This window comes from Myripristis murdjan, chromosome 5 (genome assembly GCF_902150065.1).
Source record: "Myripristis murdjan chromosome 5, fMyrMur1.1, whole genome shotgun sequence".
NCBI classification, from domain to species: domain Eukaryota; kingdom Metazoa; phylum Chordata; class Actinopteri; order Holocentriformes; family Holocentridae; genus Myripristis; species Myripristis murdjan.
This window is the reverse complement of record NC_043984.1, coordinates 28339934-28366946: the sequence shown is the minus strand read 5'-3', so window position 1 is coordinate 28366946 and position 27013 is coordinate 28339934. Positions and strand designations below refer to the sequence as shown.

General features: G+C 42.4%; 2 protein-coding genes across 3 annotated transcripts; both read right to left on the bottom strand.

Moving 5' to 3' along the window:
• Positions 1-214: 214 nt before the first annotated feature.
• Positions 215-8851, bottom strand: LOC115359497 (SRSF protein kinase 2-like). Its single transcript, XM_030052012.1, has 14 exons — positions 8638-8851; positions 8449-8557; positions 8262-8349; positions 6866-6953; positions 5422-5528; positions 5104-5269; positions 4869-4894; positions 4644-4700; positions 3713-4079; positions 3499-3596; positions 1508-1615; positions 1305-1374; positions 1108-1200; positions 215-520 (listed from the first exon to the last, which is right to left on the bottom strand). Exons 1-14 carry the CDS (start codon positions 8849-8851, stop codon positions 336-338), a joined length of 1776 nt encoding a protein of 591 aa, XP_029907872.1. The 3' UTR covers positions 215-335.
• A 2861-nt stretch (positions 8852-11712) lies between these two features.
• Positions 11713-27013, bottom strand: ccdc120b (coiled-coil domain containing 120b). 2 transcript variants are annotated; one of them, XM_030052567.1, is made up of 11 exons: positions 26757-27013; positions 19803-19961; positions 19619-19718; positions 19010-19140; positions 18173-18274; positions 17961-18081; positions 17692-17751; positions 16849-17005; positions 16592-16693; positions 15250-16287; positions 11713-14280 (listed from the first exon to the last, which is right to left on the bottom strand). In XM_030052567.1, exons 3-11 carry the CDS (start codon positions 19665-19667, stop codon positions 14184-14186), a joined length of 1857 nt encoding a protein of 618 aa, XP_029908427.1. In that variant the 5' UTR covers positions 19668-19718; positions 19803-19961; positions 26757-27013; the 3' UTR covers positions 11713-14183. The 2 variants fall into 2 exon arrangements, with proteins under 2 accessions (XP_029908427.1, XP_029908428.1); XM_030052568.1 differs by having other exon boundaries at positions 16849-17002.

Here is a 27013-nt window from a genome sequence, read left to right as displayed (position 1 = left end):
AAAAGCACGCAATGCAGAAATCACATGTCGATTTATTGAAACTAATCATTAAAGATCACATCAGCAGACACTTTTCCAGTAAGTCTTATTCCTATTTGGTCATTGGTGTGCCTCAATTTGATATGACTGCCATTTAAAAGCCTTAAGACTAAACTGAAAGAGAGAGACCCTACACTGGGCTACTATGTAAACAATAAGCTACTTTTTTTTTTTTTAAAGCCATGCTCATGATGCCAGCACCAGACTACTACAATATATCCCTCAGCTGACAAGTCCAATGTCAAATCCAGAGCTGTTATTACACCCGGGGATATGTCCGAGCCTGCCAGCTTTGCCTAGGAGTTGATCCAGGGGTGTTTCAGACACTGGGCAGCGGTGGCTCTTTTCTCTGGAAGCAGCTCCAACATGGTGAGGAGGAAGGAGCTGAACTGGAGCGCTTCCTCGCGTGGCCATTCATATTTATCCAGCAGGATTTCACACAAACTCCATGGCTTCAGCTTTGTGATGTGCCGCAGATGTCCTGGACGAGGTCAGGGGTCGTGTTAGAGCAGGATATTACTTGGCTTTGGTCAAAAATCAGATATCAGCCAGTTGGTGTCGTTCACTGCCGCTACAATAGAGCTTCCTTATTGAGCACCACTACATAAAAACAATCTGCTGCACACTTTATTTTATTCATTTGGTTGTTTAATAATGCTTGTTGTGAATTAATTCCTCATTTAGAGGCAGTAACACATCCCAGAGTTTCCCCTTACAATGAAGAAGTGTTTGTATCTGGGTGTGTGTTTGGATGTCGGCTAACACCCAAAAGAAGATTTATTGTTCTACGTGTCACTGTAAGGATTTAGTGCCACATGATGGTGTAAATGCTTTTTCATAGGCTCTTCTGCGCAAAAAAATATGAGGGAAACATGGAAGACTTTCAGTTTTTATGGCATGAAAAGTAATCGATCGTTACTGACCACTTACTTTGAATATTGGCACAGAATAGTTGCCTATCAGCACTCTTCCTACCTCTTTTAGACCAAGTACACTCAAATCACTGAGCTATGACTGTATTTTGAACAGTACTTTCAAATACTTTTAAAAGAATGCTGTTCATTTTACCTTTATGGTTGAATAATCGTTTGGAGTTTTTCCCTGAGAGTGCAAACTGGGATGGAATTGCTCCCAGCAGCTCAATGATGTGGGCAATGTGATCTGGTGGGACACAGGCAGATGTTGCGTGTTAAGCACATTTAGTTCAGTCAAGAGGAAACGGGGGGAAAAGGGAGGGTACTGGAGAGGAGCGGATGAAAACAAACCTTCTTCTCTGGAGAAAGTGTCTCCTGAATGGGGCTCAAACAGATACTCTCCTGTGGCCAGCTCAAAAGCCTACGGTACACACAGCAGGACAAAAACAGTGTTGTGAAACACCTGGAGACAGCGATATAATCTCAGATCGGAAGATCCAAAAAAAAAGGCATGGAGCTCAACATTTTCCCCATGCAACTGCAGCCTTCCTCACCATGCAGGCCGTGCTCCAGATGTCAGCCGGTGTGCCGTAATCAGCACCGATCAGGACCTCCAAGGAGCGGTACTGACACGTCTGAATGTCTTCAGTGAAATGTTTATGCTGAAAGACAAAAGACACAAGATATAAGATAATTTTAACATCAACATAACCCCTCAGAAATGGAATTCTAGAGAGCAACAACGAGATTTAATCAAAGTTTATTCATCAAGCAGAGGGAGTGACCTAATTAGACATGAGTAAATCACTTGAAGTGTTTCCAAATAGGACACAAGTAAGGAATATAGGAAATTATGGCACATGGGAAAATATCATCCCCTTGATCTAGATCGGTATGCACAGCTCCCTAAAAAAATCTGTGAAGATCAATGGTGGGACAACATAAGGTGATGTATGGTCTGCATTCTTTACCACAGTAAACATGAATTTCAAGATTGCTCACTATCAAGACACAGACCCCAGATGTTCAAATATGGGTGAGCCAATTTTCTTCTACCATAAATACTGATATAAGTCCAAACTTTATCATACCTGCATGATAAGGAATGAAAACAAATGGTCAAATAAACATGGTGTGCGGTACAATCATGGGACATTTAATGCAGTTACTATAAGCTCAATACAGCTGTATACTGACCGACTGTTGCTGTCGCTTTGTTTTCATCTGGGGAGCAGAAAACAGTAATTGTGTTTCTCGTGGCTTTGTTGTGACAAATGAGAAGCACGACAGCTGATTATTAGGTGGCGCTGAGATTTACAGACAGCAGGTGGGTGATCTGTCTCACTGCAGCCCACACGGCTCCGCTGCACTGGAAACACACATGCAGCCTGTGTTTTTCACTGGAGGGCAACACACATGTGAGCATGATACTGCGCTCTCCAGAATGCGCCTGTCACATTAGGTCTTGTTTTTCTGATGGGTAAGGAAGGCTTTATAAATCAGTTTCTTATGTACAAATATCACAGTGTGTGAATTTTTTGCTGGTTTAAACAATGGCGTAATAAACGAGGCATGATATTTAATCTAATTTCCTTGGTTGCATAGTAAAAGTAAGGCTTGATTCAAAAATATTATCATTATCATCATTATCATCATCATATTATATTATTATCATATTTTATTTTGGAATAAAAGCCACCTATTATGCTATTGCATAACCACTATGCTCTATAATGACAATATATGTTCTAACGTAAGGGTGTAATATAAAAAATGAAATATAATTATCATGTTAATAATTTGCACATGATGATATTGTGTAAATAATCCAGCGCCTGTTAAATTGTTCCTGTTTCTTTCACTTTGTCTGCCCTCCCCAATTATTGTGTAGTGTATTTCACTTGCCAAAAAAGAGACAAAATGCACAATAAACAGAATAAAAAATGATTTTTTTTTTAATTTTATTTTCTATTGATATCACTATATTATTGATATTATTTTGGCCACGATAATCATGTAGTGAAAATCTGATATCATGATAGCTCTATTCAAACCTTTGACATGACATAAAAAGTGCCCAGCTTTAGAATTATAGCCTTTTCTATACCATTGTACCACCTTTATAGGATCATGTTTATAACAGCTTCATATTTACGAGCAGCACAGTTATTATTTTGTGCAGCCTTCCTGAGAACTGGGGGCTTGGCTGAGCAGATGCTCTTTCGTCTAGATGACCCGCTGACCTTGAAAAATGAATTCGTTTTTTGCTCACCTATCATCGCATTTCCATTTTCACACTGTAATTATTCTTGGTTGTTCACTGGCCATGTAACCTCTGACCAGGTGCAATAGCATATTCAACCTATATTATCATACTCATGAATTTCCATCATTATAAAGCTCTGTGTGTTCACTTTGAATTCAGAGTTTCTTGGCTCTCCACTTGCAGAATGACTAAACTGTCAAACTGCCATTCTCATGTCCTGAGTTTTTTTTTTTCTTTTCTTTTCTCAGCTCTCAGTTTGTTTGCTGAATAGTCACTCACCACCCAGCAGGCATTTCCCAGGTCAGCGATCTTAATAGAGATTTTATCAGCGTTCTGCGGCTCCAGTAGGTCCAGCAGTAAATCTGAGTCACTAATTCCTGGAGAAACATACAACACTGAAGAGTTACAGAGTCATGCACTGATGTCATTAACTTTTTGCACATTTAGGGCGGGCCAAAACTGCCAACATGACCCTGAGTGGCATGAGACTGACCATGTGGAGAGGATGGTGACGGAGGCTGGCAGCCTCTGTCTGTGGTTTGATGTCGGAAAACTGATCTGGAGCCAGAGACAGGAGGCTCTGTGGTTAATGCTGGCCTTGAGCGGACTGAGTCGCGGTGGCTGTGTTGAATTTGTGGAACCGAGCCCAGTTCGTCCTCCTGTAACAGGGCCTTTCTGCTTGAGGTGTGGCCAGGACCTGGGAGCTTAGAGGGACAAGAGGGACTGGAGGGAGCGGTGACATCAGAAAAGGAAACATGAGGTCTGTCCTTGTGATTGTGGTCAGAAACACTCTCCTGTCCTCGTCGACTCCTCTCTTTCCTCGTCAGACGCTTTATCGGGCTCCTGGACACCTTGCCGGACTACAGGGGACAGTTTAGTGGGAAAAAAGCAGTAGGTGAATATGTATCACAATAAAGAAGCTAAAACACAAGTCACAAATGAAAGTCATATAATTTTAAGCCAATTTCCATCCTTAAAAACTGTCCCCACTGTTATTCCAGCATTCAGATATTAAACAGGCAGTAAGCAATGTGCTATGACAACATCACTGAGCTTATCTCCTCTTCCACAAGTCTGGGGTACAGCCCTTAGACCCTGCACACCCCTCCTGTGCTCTTGAGATACAGTGGCCTTTGATTAACAGTAAAGTCACATTGTCATGATAAAGATGAGCCGGCTTGATAATTGGAGCAGAGACCAAAGAGAAATGTCTCGGGAAGTCAGAGTTAATACATCACCATGGTAAATACACTGATAATAACACTCTTTTGTCATGTGCTATTTTGGCTTGACTTTTAAGCCCTTGCAGCTGAGTTGTGCAGTGTCAGGGGGGTTAAATACCAATGGGTGGAGAGTTGCACTTTAAAACAGGTTTAAGCTTATCAATCAAGATGCAGTGAGAAGGTACAACACAGCCGACTTACCCACTCCCCAAGAGTTTGGAAAACCCCGGTCAACTTCCCCAGTATGTTGGACAAAGTCTAAGGGAGTCATGGGAGGAGACGCAAACAAGCACAACTCATGAGGAAATCAAAAAAGAAATACTAATATTTTGATGATAATAAATAGGAGAAACCTGTAAATTATGTTTAAGCTGCAAGAAATCGTGTTTTATAAAGTCAAAGGGGAACATGTTAAAAGTTCCACACCTGTTTTTCTCTTGGCCTGCTGTTCACTGACATCAGTGGAGGATGAAAATGTGAGCAGGGGACGGAAGGGGCACCAAATGTGTACAGAACAAAGAAAAACATTTCTTTAATTGTCATTGTCATTGCCATTTAATCAGCAGCACTGTTCTCCCATCAGCTTATTATTTGGTGGTTAAAAACTGACAAACAGAAATCCACTGTAAACCCATGGGATTGTTAACATGGCATCACTAACCTGAGGAGCTGGTGAAAGCAGGGCACACTGGCAGCTGCCACAGCTTGGTGTTGGCTGCCAGTTCCTGAATGTAAACATCATCCACTCTTAAAAGGATGTTCTCAGGCTTGATGTCCGTGTGGATAATCTTGCATTTAGTGTGCAAGTAATCTAAGCCCTGGAGAACCTGTGATATGGAATAAAAATGGAGTTACTGTCACTCCACTGCATGTCACCGGGGGAGCACAAATGGAGGATAATCTGTTCACAAAAAGCTGCTTTTTCAATGACAAAATGCAGGGAGAGAGGATTTAAGATGGGATGAAGGGGACACGGCACCTGTCTGAGGATGCTCTTGACGCAGGGCAGCGGAAGGCCAGTGTAGTTGGATTTGATGATCCACTTCAGCAGCTGGTGGCCCAGCACCTCCAGAACCATGCACACATCTGGTGAACCACCGATTCAAGGATTATGTTTTTTCCTCCAAATTTAACTATCAGTGGCTCTCACACTAACAACCCAGGTGTGATTATGTTAGGCGAGGACCCTAAAGCAGAGGGAAGTTTTTTGACTATTATAAATGACATGTTACAGTTTCTCGGTGTCAAACAAAATGTGTGTAAAATTTTGATATTTCTTACATACTTTCTACAGCTAAAAAAGCCTGGAATTAAACTGACCACAAAATGTGCACAGGACATTGAAAACATATCATGATGTTAATTTTATGTTTACCCACTTGTCCCCATTTAATACATATAAACAGGAGGGCTAAGCCATTATAAAACTGTATGTGGTGAAAACACTGAGATGATGTGAAAGTTTAACCTAAAAGCTAAATGGTTTGTGGGTCACTGTGTCATTATGGTGCTCCTGTCTGTCTGTGTGTCTGCCTGTCTGTCTGCCTGCCTGCCTGCCTGCCTGGCTGTATACAGACATTTCCATGACAGAAACTTTGCACCACAGGCACATTTTTCTATCTCAGAAATTAGTCAAGGCCCACGGTGTCTTTTTTTAGATTAAATATTTTCTCTTTAATGAAAAAGTGTTGTTGAATATAAGAATTTGTACTTAAAGATTAATGAAACATGTTAAAAAAAAAAAGTAACTATACAATGAATATGTCTGTATAAAAGTAAAAAGGCTGAGGCCAGCAAGCATTTTTCGTCAGAGAAAAGGCTCTATATCACGCTGTCAATTTCATCTCGCTATTCGTCAGACTAAATTTGAAACTTGCCTTATAGCCATGAGGCGGGTCATGACATTTGACTGACACACCCATGACATGCCAAGTCAGATGTGCTGATAGAAACATTAAAATTGCACTTTTACCCACATATATTGAAAAAGTTTGTGTCTGTAACACCCACTTACATTTAGTTAAATAAATACATAAATAACTAAACTGTAAATTACTTTTTGCCACACACCACTGAGGACCACAAACATTTTCATGATATTGAGTTTGTGGACAACTAGGGGGCGCTCAAGGCCAACTGGCTGAGAAACCCTGGGATGATGTTAGGTTTTGGAAGAAGTTGCCTCAGAAATCTGGAGTAATAAAGAGGAAAAGCTGATTTTCTTGAAACTACTGTGGATCATTCATGTTTTAAGATAGAGTTCATATTAATAGCTCCTGTCTGTTATGTGATGTATGCTGACACAGAAATATTTGCCAATTAACACATTAATTGGGTAGGTTTCTGACTTCATTATCTGGTTGTGTTCATCATGTCATGGTGGTGACAGCAGGACATGAGGCTGTTCGTTTTGCAAAGGATACGCTCTCCATTCACTCCCGAAATCCTAAAGTCATCAATGAGCTGCACAACTTGCTCACGTTTAGGATCTTTAGGGTCAGTGTCCCTTACCTGAAGACAAGATAATGGACAGTGAAAAGCACTGAAAAATGTCACAACATCGAGCAAAAAACAACATATAAATAGCAAATGTGTAAGGTAATTATACTGGCAAGAAATTATCTCATCACATCAAAACTGTATCTGCTATAATCTGGCAGCTGCTTTGACGACTAGTGATACTTTTCACATACCAGAGATCAAAAATAACAAACAATAAATAAATCAAAAAATCAAAATGACATCTGTATAAGCATCTGTATAAGATCCAGCCACAGTGAGGGATTCTGGTGGTTTTGTATTGATGTGAAAATCATGAAATTAATTAAATTACTGCCATGAAGCCAAGCACATTTGTTAATTAGTGATCATATAACAAAAAATGTACAGTGCCTGATGCAATATTATCAAAATACTTAATGTTGACATTCAAAGTATTGTGGAGAACATTAATCACTGCAATCAAAGATCTGATTAATTATGATATGCTATTCTGCTTGTTTTTGACATCACTGCAATGGATGCCTGAAATATTGTAACTATGGGCAAAATCATTTAAATTTGATTATAAAGCAACTACATGGAAATCAATGCTTCAGGATTTGCACTCTTTCTTCAACATCTTTTCTCTTTTTTCAAGAATATCATTGGATAGATCATAATGGTGTCTTATTAACAGCCTCGATGCAAGGAAAATGCTAGACATTTGGCACCGGTGTAGTAAAACGTTACCAGGTGAAAGTACAAAACACGAGGAACACCTTGCTTGTACTGCATTATCTCCCTGATTGCACATTTAATGTCTCCGCTGTCTCAAGGCTTTAACCTGTCTCTTCCTTTTCATCTCCCCCCGCTCCATCACACTCAAGTGCTCAGTCTCTGTCATGAAAAGGGCAGGCGCTTTTATTTTTAGTACACCCGCTCTGCGTGTTATTTTTTTCACTCATCTCTAAACTAACCATCACAATTCCTCATCATCGTCTTCCCATAATACATTAATTTCAAAATCCAATATCATCTCATATAGGGATAAATGAGAGGCTTTGAGATGGCATCAGAAATAGCATTTCTCATCATAATTATCACTCTGAGTTATTAGTGATTACTGGATTTGCCCGCTGGTAAATATGTGGATAAAAATCATCCTGTTCTGTTACAGAGCCACCACCGTCACTGTGGGAGGGCCTTAGGAAGACACTGCAAAACCTTAACAACACTACAGCCAAGTATCACCTGTGCAGTATACATTTATTTTATATTAACATCATAGAGTTACCACTAAGCAGGAATCTGACAAGACAAGGAGAGGGGCCCACTGACACATTTCAGAAGTTTGATCTCATCCAGTGCCGTCTCTGTGAAGGTTGGAGCACTCTTCACCACCTTCAGGGCGATGAAACGCCTCTTCCTGCACACAGATGGTTATTGAAGCAGGCTACTGAAATTGTAGGCTATATTGAATTGTGAAGGTGGCTGAGTGATGAAAAAACATTAATCTTGTGCTTACAGCATATCCCAGCCGAGCCACACGGTAGAGAAGTGGCCCCATCCCAACTTTTTGACCACTTGGTAGCGGTCGACAAAAACCTCTCCCACCTCCACGGGGCAGTAGCCACCTGCAAGGCAATGTGTTGTCAACACCAAGGTGAAGATCTCTAACCAGTGTGCTGGCGTTTGGTGTTGAGGTGCCGCTCACCTATGCAGTAATCAGCAGGGCTCTCCTGTTGCTCCTCATCAGATCCCAGAGACTCAGGTGAGTGGAGGTGTAAATCCCCAGCTGGAGGGACGTGAGTGGGTGTGTCGGGGGGTTTGGGACTTTCAGAGGGAGGGCTGGGCTCCACGGGTGAAGTGGCGGTGCTGGATGAACTGAGGGAAAGGGCTGATATCGCAGCAGCGTACGATGATGACATGTTCAAATGGACCCTGAGGAGTGAGAGCACAGCTGAAGACGGATCCCAAGGTGCTCAGCGAGAGAGCTGCAACAAAAAAGCATTCAGCTGGTTTCAGAAATAGGTGCTGCGATTAAGGCGGCCTGAGCCCCCACATATGTTGCAACACTATTATCTGTGAAAGAGGAGTGCACCAGCTGCAGGTCTCTGGCCGCCACAGTCCCTCCATTTGGTAAATAGTTCCAATGGGCTGTTTGCTATGACATTTCACAGGGACCAGTGGATGTGTATGTTTATTTTTAGCTGGATGAATGGCATGTCAACGTAAATAGCTCCTGAAACTGGCCCAGCTGCAACTGAACTCTCCTTGTTATTACATGGACAGCCCTGCTGCAGTATAGGCACCATGCTTGTAAAAACACACGGCTGGCAGCTCAAGAGCAAACCATGTTTTTACCTGACATGGAGCTGGAAAAAGTGATTTGGTGAACAGATAATTAACTAAACAACAAGCAACTTATTTTTAATTTCCATTTTATCTAATAATGAATAACTTCGGGTGATTAGAGGCCAGGCTAACTCGGTTTATGTTGGATTGTGTTTGGTGTTAACAGGTAGGCCTAATTATCTGACACATGGAGCCAGCGGCAGCGGCAAGCTCCCTGACATAAGCTGAACAAAACCGGAAAATAGATACGTTCCCTTCAAAATAAAAGCGTAAAACTCAGACTAAAAATAAAATAAGTAAAATACAGACGGCAAAATGAAATAAAGCAAAATACAGGTGGGACCTTCTTACTGACCAGCTGATACAATCTATTCTCGGTAATTTTAGTGCAACTGTGGTGCTTCTGAGCAACAATTCTACATTTGTCCTTAAGATTCAATTTGAGGTTTGAATGTTTTTAATCATATGTAATCATTACTTCTTAAATCTCAGACTTTTTTATTTTAGGCAACAGTAAGATGCATTACATTAGTTTATTTGAGTTTCACATTTCCTCTTGCTGTGGTGGTGCACCACTTCAAAATGAATACAGAGGGAAACAAGATGATTCAGTGTGTTGTGACATATCAAATGTATCATTGCGAAATGAATACAGTGCGTGACACTTTAAGGAGTGGCTCTTGGGTGCACACAACAACACGACACTGTGCACACACATTATAGAGAAAACAACATGTGTGACACTGCAGTTTATTTATTTAGGGATTAGTTTCTTGAGGCCACTTGTAGTCTGCACGTCACACCACTGTAAATACACCCGGCTGCAAGAACACACTATGTTCATTGTTAACATATAAGGTATACATTATATATTAAAGAAAAATAGCACAACAGGGTCCATTTCTCTACTGGATTTTGATTTCTTTGCTCCAAGTACCTAAAAATAAATAAATAAATAAATAAATAAACAAAAAAACTAAAATTATTTTGAAAGCCGTGAGCGGAAGTCTCCCTGTTTACTCTGGCTGCTTTGACCCTGGATTTCCCTGTTAATCCTCATTAGTTGTTGCGGGACTTAACCCCGAGTCTGGCACCTGTCCGCGCCACAATAACACGGTGACCACTTCCACTCAGATGAACTCTTCTCGGCGCTACAGATGAACCAGGTCACTCACCTCAGGAAGGCAGCGAGGCCGCTCAGTGGGGCAGCGCCGGTGTCGCTCCGCGGCTCCCCCGCCTGCTCTGCGTCTGCTGGCCGGCCGCTAATGGCAGCAGGGCAGCAGCAGCAGTCCAGGAATAGCAATGTCACATTCACACAAACCCTGGTAGCATTTTCACAAAGAGGTGGAAACTTCCTAATTGCGACTTGCCTCGTTTGTGTGCATGAAGGGATTTTCTTTAATGAGGATCTACTGTATATTTAGAGTAGTGGGCTAAACTCCTGGACCCTCATTCAGTGACACATTTTAGAAAGATGCTCATTTGGTACCACTTTACAATAACACTACCCTTATATTGGCTGCATGAATGCTTTATAAGTAGATAATTAATTAGGCTGTACACACTTTATGAATCATTAATAAAGAATTATAAACAAGTTATGACAGTATTATACACTGATGCAGGCTCAGTATTTGGCAAGATCAAGTTACTGCTTCACTGCATCTGTTCTGTTAAATCTCAGATCCTGCTGCTGGCTGAGCTACTTTATCTTTTCCTGTCATCAGTCAGACATCCTTGGTTTCTACATCGATGTAATAAAACTTATCTTTGATTTAAAAAGTGTTTACAACCTAATTAATAACTTAATTATCAACCATTTATAAGGGTAGTCTTATTGTAATGTGGTTCCGGACACTTAATATGAATATTATAGGGGACTAAAGATACTTGTTAATGATAGTACAAGGTAAAAAAAAAAAAAAAAAAAAAAAAGAGAGAGAGAAAGGAAGAAAGAAAAAAAGAAAAAACACCAAAACTAAACTTAATAGATTCCTTAGAAATGGTGACCTGCCTGTATGAGATTAAACTACTACTGCTACTAATAATGATCACTACAATGCAAATGCTGAAAAATAAGATTATTGTAAGGTCACTACCAAGCTCCTCACACAAGTGCCCTTATAGGAATATTATTCATTGTGAGATTTGAATTAAGGACCTATAGACATTGACATAAGAAGAAGAGGAAGAAGATTTACTCCTTAACCAGAATGCACTCAATTTTAGTAGTGACTATAATAATCTGTTATCTATAATAAAATTCATTCAGGACTTTGCTGAAGGACACTGATATGAGCTTTATTAATATCAAATGAATAGCAAGGACACACTCCTCTGCTTTCACTTGACTACTCCACCGCCCTACCTCTGATTATTTCAAAAAACCATCGATAACGCCTGGTCCTGCGGTTCAAATCATTACACCATGTGCTGATTTCAACATGACACTTTATTTAGTAGAATGAATGCACCATCTCATACATACAGTATAGGACAGGCCTGTTAGAGCCTACTTAGCCTTATTTCACAGGCCTGGTCATGAAGAAAGGAGAGAATGAGAAAACAGCTACACTTCAGTAGGCCTATCTTTAAAAAAGAAAAAAAATTATAATTAAAAAAACAACACAAAAACAAATATTAATACAATTCATACTGTTGAGTGAAATGCTTTTAACACGTTACCAATTCTCTCACTGGCGAGATAGAGCTAAATAGCTACAAAATGTTATAGGTTAATAAATATACAATATAGTTTGAATAGATTTGCTTTAGAGCTAAATTTATATCATTTATTTTCAACTTATTGAGTACAATATATGAAAAATACATTTATGACCCCCAGTGCACAGCAGTTTGGTCTTTGATTTCAGGTTTTACCAGCTGGAAGAAGCTAGAAGAAGCTGGGATACTGAATGAAGGTGAACACATCAGACAGCAGAAGAAACCAGGGAACATTCCACGGTGTGCTACAGCTCGTACTAGAGTAGAAAACGGCATACAGTAAAGAGACTTTTTTTTTTTTCTTTTTTAAAACACACCTAAAAAATTACATTCAAATGAGTCCAAGATGGCCAGAGATCAAATACATCCAATGGAAAACTGAGATATTAAAAAGCATTTAAAAAAAAAAAAAAAAAATCAACTTCTGTTTACACCACAACAGTTATTTTCAGTGTTTCCTTAATGATGTGTACATTTCAGAAGTGGTATCAACACTGGAAATATATTATGACACATGGCTATTCTGAGAACAATAAAAAAAAAGCATGTTAATACAGAGAGAGAGACACAACAGCTGAGCTTGTAAAACCACTTAAATGCAAAATTATTACAATTACAAAATCGGAAAATCAGCATGAACTCTAATAAACATTATGTTCTTCAGTAGTCTGGCGTGAGACCTGCTCACACCGTCATTTAACACTGCAGCAGCCCTATTCTGTTCACACGTTCGCTTTTTCCAACCGATTCAATAGTGCTCACACTTTATTTCGGGGGTAGGTGGGGGGTTATTGTGACTAAATATGTCCTATGTGGTTAGTTTAAATATTACATTGTTAGTACTGGAGTACAATATCAGCTTGAAACTCATCAAAACAATCTATATACAGACCGGCAATCATCAGCAGACGATGACAAAAACTCCACTTTTTCATTGTTATTATTATTTTTTTTCCCGTCATGAAACCCTGTCTAAACCTCACCGGTTCCTCGCCTCTTTCTCTGTGACAATTTCCAAGGGAATTAAGGCTTAAGATGTTCATAAAGTGCTCCGTATGACACTCAGATTCCTCCGCAACTCGGTGCAGAGAAATTGATTTGAACCACGTGAATTACTGTCATACAGTAATGTGCCGCCGCCGCACGGTAGGTCTCAAAACAGCCCTCAGGTTTTCATACAACTCCTCGAATTATTCTTTCACGTCAGCGCAGAGAAAGCTACATCTGTCACCCAGCACTGAGCTGAGTCCCAACCCAACAAAAAAAAAAAAAAAAAAAAGAAATTTACATTAAATGACATCATTCCAAGTACCCTAATTTTGTGACATCGTGACCTGCTTTCATTTTTTGATTGAGAGAGTAAGCTCAGGAGGGCTTAATGCTAGCATTACAGATTAATAGAAAGCACTTTAATGTTCTTAACAAAGGTTTTTACTTCTTGTTTTATTAAAACATGTAGGCACTCCCGTCCGCTACTCCGTTAAGCTACAGTACGTGGCCCCCGTTCATTCATCAAAACATGGAAAAATACAAACGACTGCAAAATTAATGGCAGATGAAGACTGGAACATGTATTTGCTGTGTATATAGTTTTGATTACAAACACACATTCACCGGCATGTCTAAATACTTGTCAAATGACGCGAGTTCATATAACATCTTTGTATATCACAAGACTAATGAGCAATAAATTACCTCTTTAATATAACTATTCTTTATATTTCAGAAGATACAAAATAGTAATTTAGAGTTTTATATATTCTGTAAAAAAGTATACCTTGGGAGATTTTTCAGGGACGACAGGAAGGATATTACTGCTCGTGTTGGACCAGGATTACGATACGGTATATGAAGTACGGCATGACCATATTATTGTTAGATGCTCTGAGAGGAAGTAAGTCAGTTCCAGTGCACATCCACTTTAAAACACTGGGCTCCTACGCTGCTCATACACTGTTGGGCTCAATTGAAACGGGGGGATTTCGCCAAGGCTTTTTCAGACTGTACAGCTACAGTTTGTCGTTTATTTCAGTCTTTTTCTGCTGAGGTTGCCATGTTTTGCTTAGCTTTTGAGGTCACGTTACGTCAGTTTGTATGTGAATGTGAGGCTGTGTGTTGGTGTGAGTGAACGTGTTTATGTGTGTGTTTATGTGTGTGTGTGTGTGTGTGTGTTCTGCTGCTTCAGACCAGGGTGCCTGGGTCTGCACTGGGCTCCTTTGGCGTCGCCTCTTGCATCTGTGAATGAGCAGGCTCCTGATAGAGAGAGAACTCCATTGACCTGTTGAGGAGACGACATCAATCAATACAGCACTGTGCACTCAACGGAAACATAGAGGAAATTAAAACCAGGGTAGTTAAAAAAAAAAATCTTGAGGATATAAATAAATAGTACATGTCAGAGAAATTAATGTGCGCTTGGCATTGAAATGTGCTTTAAAGTTCATGAAATACCCGTGAAATTAAAAATGAGGGGGGAAAACAATTAGAGGTACCTTTTATTGCATTGCACCCTGCACACATTTTATTTGTTGAGTTGTCATAATTTTACACTTCAGACTACTGTGAGCCACCATAAGCGATTCATGAAAAAGCCTGTGACCTGATGAGGCTTAGTAGAGCATCCTGGAGGATAAAGTGGAGCAGCTTTTAATCAGAGAAGAACAAAGAAGGCAGACTAAAGGAGTAGAAGATTTTGGCACTGCACAGAAGCAGAGGAAAAACACCACACACTAGACATTAGACAAATCACTGCCTAAAATAACCAAAAAAAAAGAAAAGAAAAGAAAAGAGGTAGAAAATGGGCTCATTGGTAACATGAGGCTCCTTTGAGGTATTGCATATTGGCAAACGAAGACGCTGTTCAATGAAACTGTCACTGAATTGATTCTAAAAAAATTAGATAATTGAAGCAAAAAATGTCATCTGAAAAAGTGCTGGAGTGTGAATTACAGTAAGCAGCAGACTGACATAAGTTACATCTTGACAGACTGTGCTGCTTTTTTGGTTTGCTTCCACTGGTAATTGTTCATCTGCACAAAAAAGCGAGGGAGCCAAAGAAACAGAGCCAGCAGCAAAAAGAGGGAATAAACAGCCAAAGCAAGGGATAATTAAAATGTGTAGCGGAGCCTCCTCTTTTCAGCTCTTCAGCTCATGATGACCCCAAACAGGAGTTCAACTATTTATATACCGTGACATTGGAGGACAACGTGTAAAAGACACATAATAACTGCATTAGACAACCACTGACCTTCCATGCAGTGGGTGACCGTGGAAGCTGGCTGACTGGGGTATCTGAGCCCTGTGGAGGTTGACTGCTTCACCTTGAACAGACTGGGCTTGGTGCACGAGCGGGTGGGGGTGAGAGAGGCGAGAGATCCCTGCCTCGTGGCCCTTTGAGGCAGCCGGAGGGTAACCCAGGGCGTTCCTCAGGTACCAGTCTCTCAGACCCTCTAGTGCCAGGGCTTTGTGCAGGCTTCTCGTTGAGTCCTCTGGGGTGGGGAGAGAGAACTGCGGAGGCCTGCGGCTGAAGGACGGGCCCGACAGCTCGGTCTGGTAGGGGAGCAAATTGGGGATTGAGGACGTGGTGGTGCCGGAGGCAGGGTGGGGAGACTCGTACGCCGACAACAGGATGGCGTCCTGCGGGTGCTGCTGCAAGGGAATGAAGGGCCCGCAAGATTTGGTTCTGGTGACTTTGACCCTCCGTGGCTCAGCCTGGGACCCTCTCATCACCATGGGGCTGTATGGAGGTGCAGCACTGGGGAGGTGCACCTGGGAATGGGAGAAGCCGTTGGCATGAGGGGGCACCGCTGCAGTGGAGGAGCGAGGAGAGGAGACGTCCTGCCAGATCCTGCCTGTGGACTGGTACAGGTGATGCTGCACTTGCATCCTCTGCTGTTTTCCCCAGATATAGTCCATCAACAGCTCGTTGTAGCCTCCCCCCGCCGCTCTGCCACCCATGGACAGACGCATTTTGGCCTGGTCCACTGAGCCATCTATGTGTCTCTCAGGGCTCCCCAGGTGAATGTGCCGCAGCTTTCCGTCAGTCAACGTCTCCGAGCTCTTGTAAGGCCCTCCTCTAGGGGGCATCCCGTTTCTGGGTGCTGGATCATCAGGCAGGCTGGATCGGTCCAACAGAGCCTCGGAGCTGTTGCTGCGCCTGGCACGGGAGCTGTAAGGGCAGCCTCGGCGGTCAGAGGATGAGCCCTCCTGCGCCAACGGGATCATATGTGGCACATCCAGGCTGCCTGACCACTGCTTCAGCGCACTGCCACCTGAAGCATCCGATCTGAGGCAAAGACAGAGCACTTTAGGGAAATTAGGGAAAGTGCAATTTTCATCAAAATGCGTTAACTGCATTTCAAAGAAAAATCACTTAGCGAGGACACCGTTTTTATGCTTAAAAACCGACATGATGAACCAAAGCACTAGCTGCTGGATAATATGACACTAATCTTTGCTACAACCCTGACTCTCTGCCTGCATACAACTAAATCCTTTCGCCATTCTTGCAACCTCGCAGTCATCACAGCGGGTGGGAGCTGGGGCTGCAGATGTGCTGCATTAGGCGGCGGCAGCAGAGTGGAGATTACCTGACATGAACGCTGATGGGGGCAGTTCGGGCCAGCATAGGAGTCGCTGGAACACTTCTACCCTCAACATTTGACGCACTCCTCGGTAGAGAGTGACTCGGGCTGTTAATAAATGACACGAGAGGACACAGCTGTACTTGAAATTTACCACCCATGCCTGCAGACACAATCATAAATACACATGTGCACGTATAAACACACAAATCAGTCTAAATGGGGGCACTGCGGGCAGGACAGGGCCGCTCCTGGGACAGTACCTAACAGAGCTGGTGACAGAGTTGCGGCGCGTCCGCATCTCGTAGTAAATCTCGACTGGAGACAGTTTCCTGCTGATCCTGTGGTCGGGGCTGCCCACAGTGAGGCGGGGCTGGGATAGAGAGCGCTGGTCAGCAGCCACACTGGGAGAAGACTCTACTGGGACAGGGACAACAAAGGAATAATCTTTTAATGCAGCTTGCTCGTGGATGGTACAGCAAATTAACCAGTCGCTTACATTTTAAAGCATTACAAGGCAACCGTAGAATTTCGTGCTTTTAACAGAAATGTGACTCCTTGTAATTGCTCTGTATCCTTATATCTTATATGACTGCAAATGGAGTCGGCCAGCCATAAGTGTGAATGATGCATTATGGTTGTAAAAAGCAAATTGTTAAAAAAAAAAAAAGTGCAGCCATTTCAATCGGCTATTTACAGCATAAAAATCAAGTAGAAAAAACACAAGATAAAAATATAAGAAAGATATAACCAACAAGAAGAAAACAAAACAATTTGCAGAGAGGACCCTTTTCATATAAATTAAACATCCAGATAAATCCTGCTTAATTCAGCAACAAACCTGTGCTCATGTCTCATTTTCTAAACCTGAGTACAGGTTTCTATTCTTTTTCATTTTAATCTCTTTTTGTGTGAATTTTTACAAAACCCTTCTAGGGACAGATATTGCAAATTAGAACGTGCTGCAAACACTATGATACCTGCAATGGACAACTGTTTTCAGTTTGTCTATGTACATTGTATCGGTCTCTATCAAATAAACCATAAATAAATAAATAAATATTGAAGTGCTGAATATTCTTTTTACTTGTGTCGTGTTGACTCACCATTGTCATGGGATGTTGAATCGGACATGGAGCTCGTGCTTTCTGACATGACAGTGTCCTCTGGAAGAAAACAAACAACATTTAGGTCACAGACAGCACAGGGTGACCTTTTAATGTTTGCTTAATGTATTTACTCAGCTCAGTATACATATTTTTTGAACAGCAGCAGTTTTCGTATTAATTACATACAATTTCAAGCGTTTACTCTAGATCTGCCAACTTGTGACAAATGCTGTGTGTGTGCGGCTGCAGGCTCTGTGCAGTTTTACCAGTGTGGCAGCCCCGATGAACTGTCCTCTTGCTATTTGGGACATTTCGGTCTGTTTCTGAGTGTCTGTATAAAGCACCAGTGAAGAGGGCTTTCATCTGCTTTCTCTGGGCAGCCTCATCCTGCATGGGACAGCCACTCTTGTTATACTACAGTACACACAGAAACACAGCTGCTGTGTAAACACTATTGTTATTCAAGGTGTTGACTTACCTCCGCCTTGGTGTTGGGCGCCAGGCCAGCCCTGCGCTGCACCAGTGGGGGTTTCTCTCCTGTTTCCAGGGGGAAAGCACGTGGCAGCTTCCCAGTCAGCTCCTGCAGAGGACATTTATTAGCCTCCAATGACTAAAAATCCTTCATCTTTTGACTGGCCTGCGAGGTCAAAAATGTTACATAAAATGACTATACCATTAAAATGTACTGTAAGCATCAAGTTTCACAACCCTCCTTTATGTTTAATTGCACTGAGACAGATGTGAGAGATCCAAAGTCAGTATCATCACTGCTAAGGCACAAACTGTACTCGCACAGAATGACTTTGCCGGCGGGTGGTGCATCAAAACTTCCAAATTAGCAACATTGTGCTGAACGCAGAGCTTCTGAAGGCGAGAACAGCGCATGCAGACACAGAATGAGAGTTGAGTTGCATCCAGATGAAAACAGAGAGATGTGTTAAACAGCTGTCGGTGAAAAGCTGAGGCAGCTGCAGTTTCATTAAGAACTGCTGCCACATTCTCTGGAGCAATCAAGCAAGCATTAATATGCAGCCCATTTTAGTTTGACTGATGTGGCTCTGACAAAACAACTTTGCTTTTCAACAAGTTGCCAGATATTTTTCTTTCTCCTGAGCATCCAAGCTCGGAAGAAAGAAAGAGAGTTTACTGATTTGTATTTCTTGCAGGACATTAGATTGATCACTTTGGTAAAAAAATAAATAAATAAAGTCAAATGTGCAAATTAACAAAGAAAAATCTCTTTATTTATAGGTTTGAGACAGCCTCCTTCTCTCTGAGCCATATGGGTTTCAACAGGAATGTGAAAGCTACTGACCGCCTCCTGCAAACAGATTTGTTTGAGCTCTCCAACTCGACTGTTGAGGAGAGCCTCCAGGGCCTGCTTCCTCTCCTGCAGAGCTGCAACACGCTCCGCCTGCAGCTTGCTGTCCTGGCAGCCTTGAACATCTACATGGCAGAGCACACACACAAAGCATTTCCAGAAAACGTGACATAAAAATGTGGGGCTGGATATTTTAGCCAGAATTGTGTGTTATGCTAAAAAAAAAAAAAAAAAAACCCTTAAAAATTGTAATATTTATCTCTGCTTCCCTAATGGCTGCCTTTCCATGAATGTGTTTCTGTATTTAAAAACATGATGCCTGTTAACAGACACTCAGTGGTCTGATAAGATTATCTGTCAGCTATGGCTACAGCGTATGAACAAAAGCCATTCACACATACGGCATTTCTTTCAGTTGGCAGTCCCCAAGAGAGGAACACATTTGTTTCCTCATCAGATGAACTGCCAAAGGAAAAAAAATCCCACTGGTTTGGTGCCAGGCCATTTCAGGCTTGTCCAGGCACAAAAACAGTGTCTTTACACAAGGGGTTTTATAGTTTAGCAAGCCAAGTACAAACAACTGTGCCAGAAGTCAGCACTCACCTGGAGCCCCCAAACCCATAGATGTGATCAGATGTCCTTTGACCTCCATGTGCTGTAATACTGGGGACTTTACAACTCACCGCTCCCTGCAAACCCCCACCTGAGGAGGCAGAAACTGAGGTTGAACTGCAGCCGGGACGCATCAGCAAAGCACATTTTAGGCACAGAGCTCTATTTCCCTTACATTGCACTATCAGCCATGCGTTGTGTTGAGGTGTAGACTCAATAGTTTCATTTCCAGCCAGTCAGCAGCAGATATGCACGGGTGTCTCTTAGCTCAGATGATCCCAGGCACCAGTAGGGGGCGCCACTGTGCCTCTTTTCAGCTTTTTATGGCCCAATCCTTGAACAGAGAAAAGATATTACTCATGTCACTAAATCAGAAAAGGACAGAAAAACAATATGCTTTGCCTCTGTAACTGCAAAACATACACAAATCAAAAAGCAAGTCAGTCTGTCAGGAGTGGAAAAGGTAAGGCTATAATTAAAACATTGTCAATTATTGCAATTACTACTATAATTATGAACCAAGTCTCATTCTGTCTAAAGCCAATGTCAAAGTGGTCTGCCAGTTTTACTTACATTACAAAATAATGGTTTAACTAACACTCTCATCATAACACTGCATTCTAATGTCGGCATTTTTAAAGTGTGAAATACTCTAAAATTAGTATTCAATTGCAATTATCAACCAATTAATTTGCAAAGAGCAGGAAATACAAGGAAGCGAGAGGCAGCATTAATAATGTATAGAGAGAAACAGAGAGAAACCTAAACCCCGTGTTTCACGTCTCAATAGCTCAAAGGTACCTGCACAAAAAAGCGACGGAGCCAAAGAAACAGCGCCAGCAGCAAAAAGAAGGAATAAATAACCGAAGCAAGGGATAAATAAAATGTTTAGTGGAGCCTCCTCTTTTCAGCTGTCTTAAATATCCAGCTTATGGCAACACAGCAGTGAAAAACAGTGTGATTCCCCAAATGTCTGTGTCCTACAAAAATTCTTTTTAACTAAATTATGTAACTTCTACATATCAAACCATCAGGGATAATTCCACTGAGCAGGCAAATCAAATTAGCGTCCAAGATTCACTGAAAAAAAAAAAAGGAATTTAAAAAACAAAACAAAACAAAACAAAAATGGACTGACTTTCTGACAAACCTTAAACAAGAGGAAATTCGCCTTAAATCTTCTGCACTGTACTGCACTGTTGTTAATGTACACATTTCCCATATGACGGAGGTTAATTTCAGATTAAACCTTTTTCCTAACACCCTTCAGAGACTTGAGATCCAAAAATAGAAGTGATGTTGTCTGCCAGAGAGCCTTTGACTCAGCCCTACACACAAATCGCTGCCATAAGCGACCATCTCACTGTGTTCTTGCCTGTCAAGCAAATAATAAAACTAGCACTATTCAAATCACAAATCCAGATGCAATGTCTCAAGGGCTAAATCCAAATTAGCCTTACAAAAGATCACTTTCTGGCAGCATCACATCGTTCCAAATAAAACATTGATGCACCACTTACTCTCTTGAAATATAACTGAGAAACTAAAACAGCAGCACGACTGGCCGTCTTTTCTGATACAGGTCAGAGAAAGGGGATGCTCCGTTTTCCTGCCTCAAACAACACAACATAAAGAATGCAGCTGGCAGTGTGAAGCTCTCCTCATGTCAAAGCATAGTTGAAATACTTGCACTTCAGTTTGCTTTGGCTCTTCTCTTGGAACGGCACCAGTAACTGTTGCTTGCTCTTGTGAGTGTGAAAACCCCCAGCATGCATGACCTCTCATTGACAGACAAGTTGGAGCCTTGCAAGCAAACAACTGGCAGAGCAACGACTGCCGGCCAGACAAAAGCCCGTCACATGAATCCTGTTACACGAGTCCAAGTAAATCATCAGATTCTTGATTTAAGATAATCTAATACACTGAAAGGGACTTTCACAAGGGAATGCACAAAACAGCGTCTCAACAATGTCCTATTCAACAGCACAAAACAAGGCCTCTGAGCAGTGAGACTGGTCACTCAGAGAAGCAGTAATGCGAAGACAGACACAGGCATTTGGTAGTCTGCTGGATGAGAGCTGGGCAGCTGAGTGTTGGAGCCAAAAGGCAGCCATGCCTTTTGCCACTGAGGAACCAAACTAGCTCATTTACATGACACTTGAGTGCTGACTTTTTCACTCTCTGAGCTCAACCTGGTCTTAATTACTTTGAAAAAGGGATACTTCGCAACTTTTCCAAATAAGCAAACAGTTTTGCTGATATCTGTCTCCAATTGCTGTAACACAACAGTGATTCAACCTACAGCCAGTTCATGCAAGCTTCAACATTTTCTGTTCTAAATTCCTGGTGTCAGGTAGGTTTTTCTCCCCAGAAACAGTCTCCCAGTGCACAGTAAGTTATGCATATTACATTACACCGCCAGCAAAAGCTGTTTGCTTGGAATAAAAAGAACATTTTTAACATGAGCTAAGTAGCCAGCATGGCTGAATGGACAGAAAAAGTAACACCTAGGGTAACTCATACTCCATCAAAAAAAAAAAAAAAAAAAAAAGTGTAGTGAGACCCATAAACACCACAGCATTACTGTGCTGCACCAAATTGCTGCCAAAACGAAAACGAAACTAGGAACTTGTGGCTTTCATAAATGACAGCTGTGTTTGTGTGGGAAGCGCAAACTGTGAGAATAATCGCTGCAACAGGTCATCCTCTTTATGGGTTCTTAAAGAGCCTGACAAATACCACACCTGTGGAGATAACTGGTCTCACCAGTTGAAGTCAAAAGGTGACTGCTTAAACATCTGGTGTGCAGATGTGTGCTGAGATACAGGTACAACACAGAGCGGGATCGCATTCCAGGGAGAAGCCGCGGGAAAGACGGCAGGACAATGAAGAACCAGATAAACGAGGGTGGCATCAAAGGGACGAACCGTGGAAGGAGGAAAGGAGATCTGAAGGCAACATAATCAAACATGTGTTGACTTAGCGTGTATACGAGAATGAGGGACCGGCTGTGGACGGTGATGAAGATAGCACTGTTGGGAGACATGTTGATTAAAACATGAGCTGTGCAATGAGAGCGAGCTGCACAGGGGCAGCTTGCATCACACGAATGCAAATCAGCGAGGAGTTTAATATTCAAGTCCGCTGGGTTAAACACTACAGCCTATAAGGTAGGCCCTCTGCTACCGTGTCCACACGAGGAACTGAAGCCCTCTCTCTGCCGGCTCCGAAGACGCAGATATTGTACTGTGTTACAACATTCATAGCTACAGGCAACAGCTCTGTATCCAGTTTTCAAAGGAAGAGAATCACGCTCATCCCTTGATAAACAATATGCCTCCCAGCCTCTCTGCTGCAGGTTTTATCTGGCCCAAGCCTCCCAGAAATATGTTACTGTTGCTAAGATTGGTATACGACAAATATTTCCATGATATACAGTATGTTTTGTCTTTATGTTATAGCCTAGTAGATTGTTTTGGGAATGCCCTCCTCTCTGTTACTGAATATCCTCATATGTGTTACAATATTATGTGCTAGTCACTTTCAACAGGCAGGAAGACCGTCTGAACTGAGCAGGCAGTATAGAGCAGCTGACATGCAAAGGAGCAGCTGAAATATCACCTCCAGCGCTCTGTGGACAGGTGAGGCTGCAGCCCTCATGTTGACTGTTGGTGTTGACACAGCTGCTGCTGTTATGAACTTACACATGGTAACCAAACCAGGGCTACAAGTACACAGATTATTTTGGAGAAGCGTGAGGATTCAACAGCCATCCCAAATCGGAGGAGTAAAAACTAGGCCAGCGCTGATGCAGTCGGCACACCATTGCTTATTCCACACCACGTTGCAAGAGCTCACTTCTCGCAGCACCTTCAACGGCATGCTAAGACTTCTGCTGAGACAAAACATCCAGCATGTTTTTCCAAAGACGCTTCCACCTCTGAACCTTGGTTTGCTCGCTGACATGAGAAGAGCACGGCAGCCCATAAGAGACGGTTACAGTATGAGGGTGTGCCGTTTCTCTGCGTGACCTCCCTGACGTTAGGCTGCAAACTCCAGGGGGTTATGCACCCACGGTTGTTTTGTGGTGAGGAAGACCCACAATGGAAATGTCAGTGCCCAAAGATTTCTAACTAAAAAGGAAAAAGGGGGCAGAGGGGAAGGGAGAGCTGCATTTCAGGTCTACGAGGCTGAGATCAGTCGGGGTCAGTGGGGCATATAAAGCTGATACAGTGGAGAGGATTTACTACACTGTCACTTGCTGAACTAGCTCTACCTGACCAACCACCAGCAAAGAACTGTGGAGGGCTTATGGAGGTCAGGTGACCCACACACACTAATATGATCTCCTCTCGCTCTCTCTGCATCCATGAAATACTGATTTATAACATGCTTATCAGCACACAGCAGGGCAGCTTAGCCCAAACTGGCCAATCACATGGCTGGAATTTCCATTCTGAATTTCCAAGCCCTCCCTGCCCTTGACTCTCACCTTTGCAGGGTTGACAAAACTACTGAAACAAGGCAATCTTGATGATTGCTATCCACCTGGATTCTGCTAAGCTGGGAGGGCGGTGGGTGTTGGGGGGGTAATAAAGAATGGAATGTGGCTCTAATGTCCAAAGGGATTATTCCTATACTGTTTCCCCTTGCTCTGTAACACCTGGGGGGATTCCTGTATGTATTCCAAAGACTTTTCGATGTCCCAGCCTTTGCGCCGTGGTTGTAATCCGCTCTGTTGATTCTGGAGGGAGTTCAAAACTGCACATAACGCACAGCCATGCATCACGATACATGCACACACAGTACCTTCTCAATCTTTAGTCTTTTCAAACACTCTCTGTCCACCTACGTGTTTTGATTGAGCAAATGTGGTGAATCCCCTGTCTTATCCATGGCAACATTGCTCTGGTCTCCACTCAACGCTTGTGAACATTTGAGACCCGTTTCACTGAAGTCACACACTCTGCACACAGGGTAATCTAAGGCATTATGGACAAAACCAACAGAATATTCTAATTTTAAATCTGTGGTTAGAGTTATGTTTGTTGAAAGATCCTGGATGGGGGATTAGGGCAGAGTGTATGAATCAGCACAACCCCTGGTGAAGTGGCATGTGTTGGTCAGCTGCCACTGAGCCTGCTGCTCAAATCATGTCAGTCCATCTCTTAAGGGCATGACAATGGGAATGGTGTCACTTTGATCCAGCAAAACAAGTGACAGAATACTATTGTGTTTGCACACATCTGGTTCAAGATCCAATTCCACAGCATTTGAAGTGAAAGGTAATGCTCATAGTCACATGAAAACAACACTGAGTACTTTGTAGGCCCCTTTCGCACATGCAGTATTTCCCTGAAACAGTCCCTGCATGCGGTCATGTGTGAACGGGAGCAGGGATCGATATTCAGGGAAATCGGCACTGCCCATTTCCCACCTCAAGCCTGACTAACATTTCAGGTAAAATACCGGTGAATCTGTGACTTTGTTTACAGTTGCCTTGCCTTGTAAGTGATTTAATAACTTCAATACAAGTTCTTCTTTTTTCCAAGAATGGCTGGAAACTGGACAAATTCAGAAATAAGGAAGCTCCTTATTAGGATGAAATTGACAGGCAGCTGTTTGGAACCGTTAGAGATGCTGTAGAGAAAATAAAAAGATATTCTATGTGAGCGCGGCATATTAGGCAGAAGAGCCAAGTCCCTTGACCCATCCATCCAGTCCAGCATTGCCATGGCATGTGTGAAAAGGTGCAAGAAAGAAAGGCTCCTGAATGTAGCTGCAAGTGTAAATAGTGAAAATAACTATGTGTGAAAGAGGCTATAAAAAGGTAGAGTGCCATGCAGCCTGTTTGAAGACACAACAGTGAACAGAGGAGAAAGAGAGAGGACAAAATATTTAAATGGGTTGCGATCCAACTGACCAAAATGAAGTCAGGCATGAGCGATCTCCTCAATCCTTACAAAGCTTTATTTGCCAAAAAACAGCTCTCTCAAGCCTGTCTTGGAAATGAATGCAAGTGAGAACAGGCTCTTAATGGCCAAATGGCCCGTGAATTTAAACACCGTGCAAATAGAGAAACCCCAAACTACAGTGATCAGCACTTTCAAAGAAGACAAACGCTTGACAACAAAGTGGAAAATCCTCCTCTGAAAACAGTGAGGTGTTTCCCAGATCGACCAAAGCGGCACTAGCAGTGAATCACCCAGAGGCGCTGTCTGGGACAACGCTGGGACAACACGTTTTGGAGAAGTCGCTTAGATCCTGGCAGCTCTGGACATCCCTGTTCAAGAATGTGTTCATAATGGTGGTCACACCAGTGCATGTCTCCGTGGGAATACTTCAAGCAAAACCAGGCTGCAAGCGCCACATTGCAATGACAACCAGTGGTGTTTAGAAACAAGGGCATTGTAATCAATATGGGGCCTATGAGGAGCAATAGCAGCATGCTACTTTGAGGGAGTCTGTTTTGCTCCATAACAATGCAGCAACAGGGGGGAAGTTGTGTATTCCCAGGAACCATGACACAGATTTTTACTTATTTAAAGTAGCTCATGTGAATTCATGCAGATGCAGCTGCTCTCCTGTTTTTCCCCCTTCCATGAATAATGACCATGTAACACAAAAGCAATATATATTCTCCTGCGGTGGCCAAAGGTGAGGCATAAATGCAAAACACAAACTGAGTGGCATATCATAAAACGCTGACATTAAATTTCATTGCCTTATATTTTAGCTCAACGGGGCAAAGCGTTAAACATGTGCTCCCTGATCAAGCCCGGCTTCTGGGTCTTGCAACACAAGCCATCCTACATCTGCATAGCCGCTGCAGACGGCAGCGCTGCCTGATAATGAAACACACTGTACTAATTAATGGACGGCATGCAACACCGCAGGTGTGTCACGGGCTGACTGTATGAAGACGTGTTTTATCATGTAGTTCATGTCCGAAAAGGCAGAACCTGCGTGCCCACATATACACAAATACCCAATAATGACCTGTATTATACTGCACTATGTAGGCCAGCCGGGCACTGTTTTTCTGGAGAATATAGGCTGTGTTGACTGCTATGCATTTATGCGCCTATTTACGGTGAGAAGGACATCTTGGAGCAGAATCCCCTCTTACCAGAGAGCATGACCGATGCCTACGGAGGTCTCCATGGTCGTCTGTGGAAATGCTTAGCCGAGGAAAAATGAATTTCAGCGTGCGGCTGCTTGGCGAGCTTCTCCCTCCAAGAAGACAGTTTTTCTCACTAAAACGCACCGTAATTCATAACGCACAAATAAGGCAAGTGGTTCATGGTGGCTTCGCGTCCCGATTTGTAATTCACCAGCAGCCTCCCGACCTCCGTCGCGTCGAAGCCCTGCGCATCTCGGTAAACC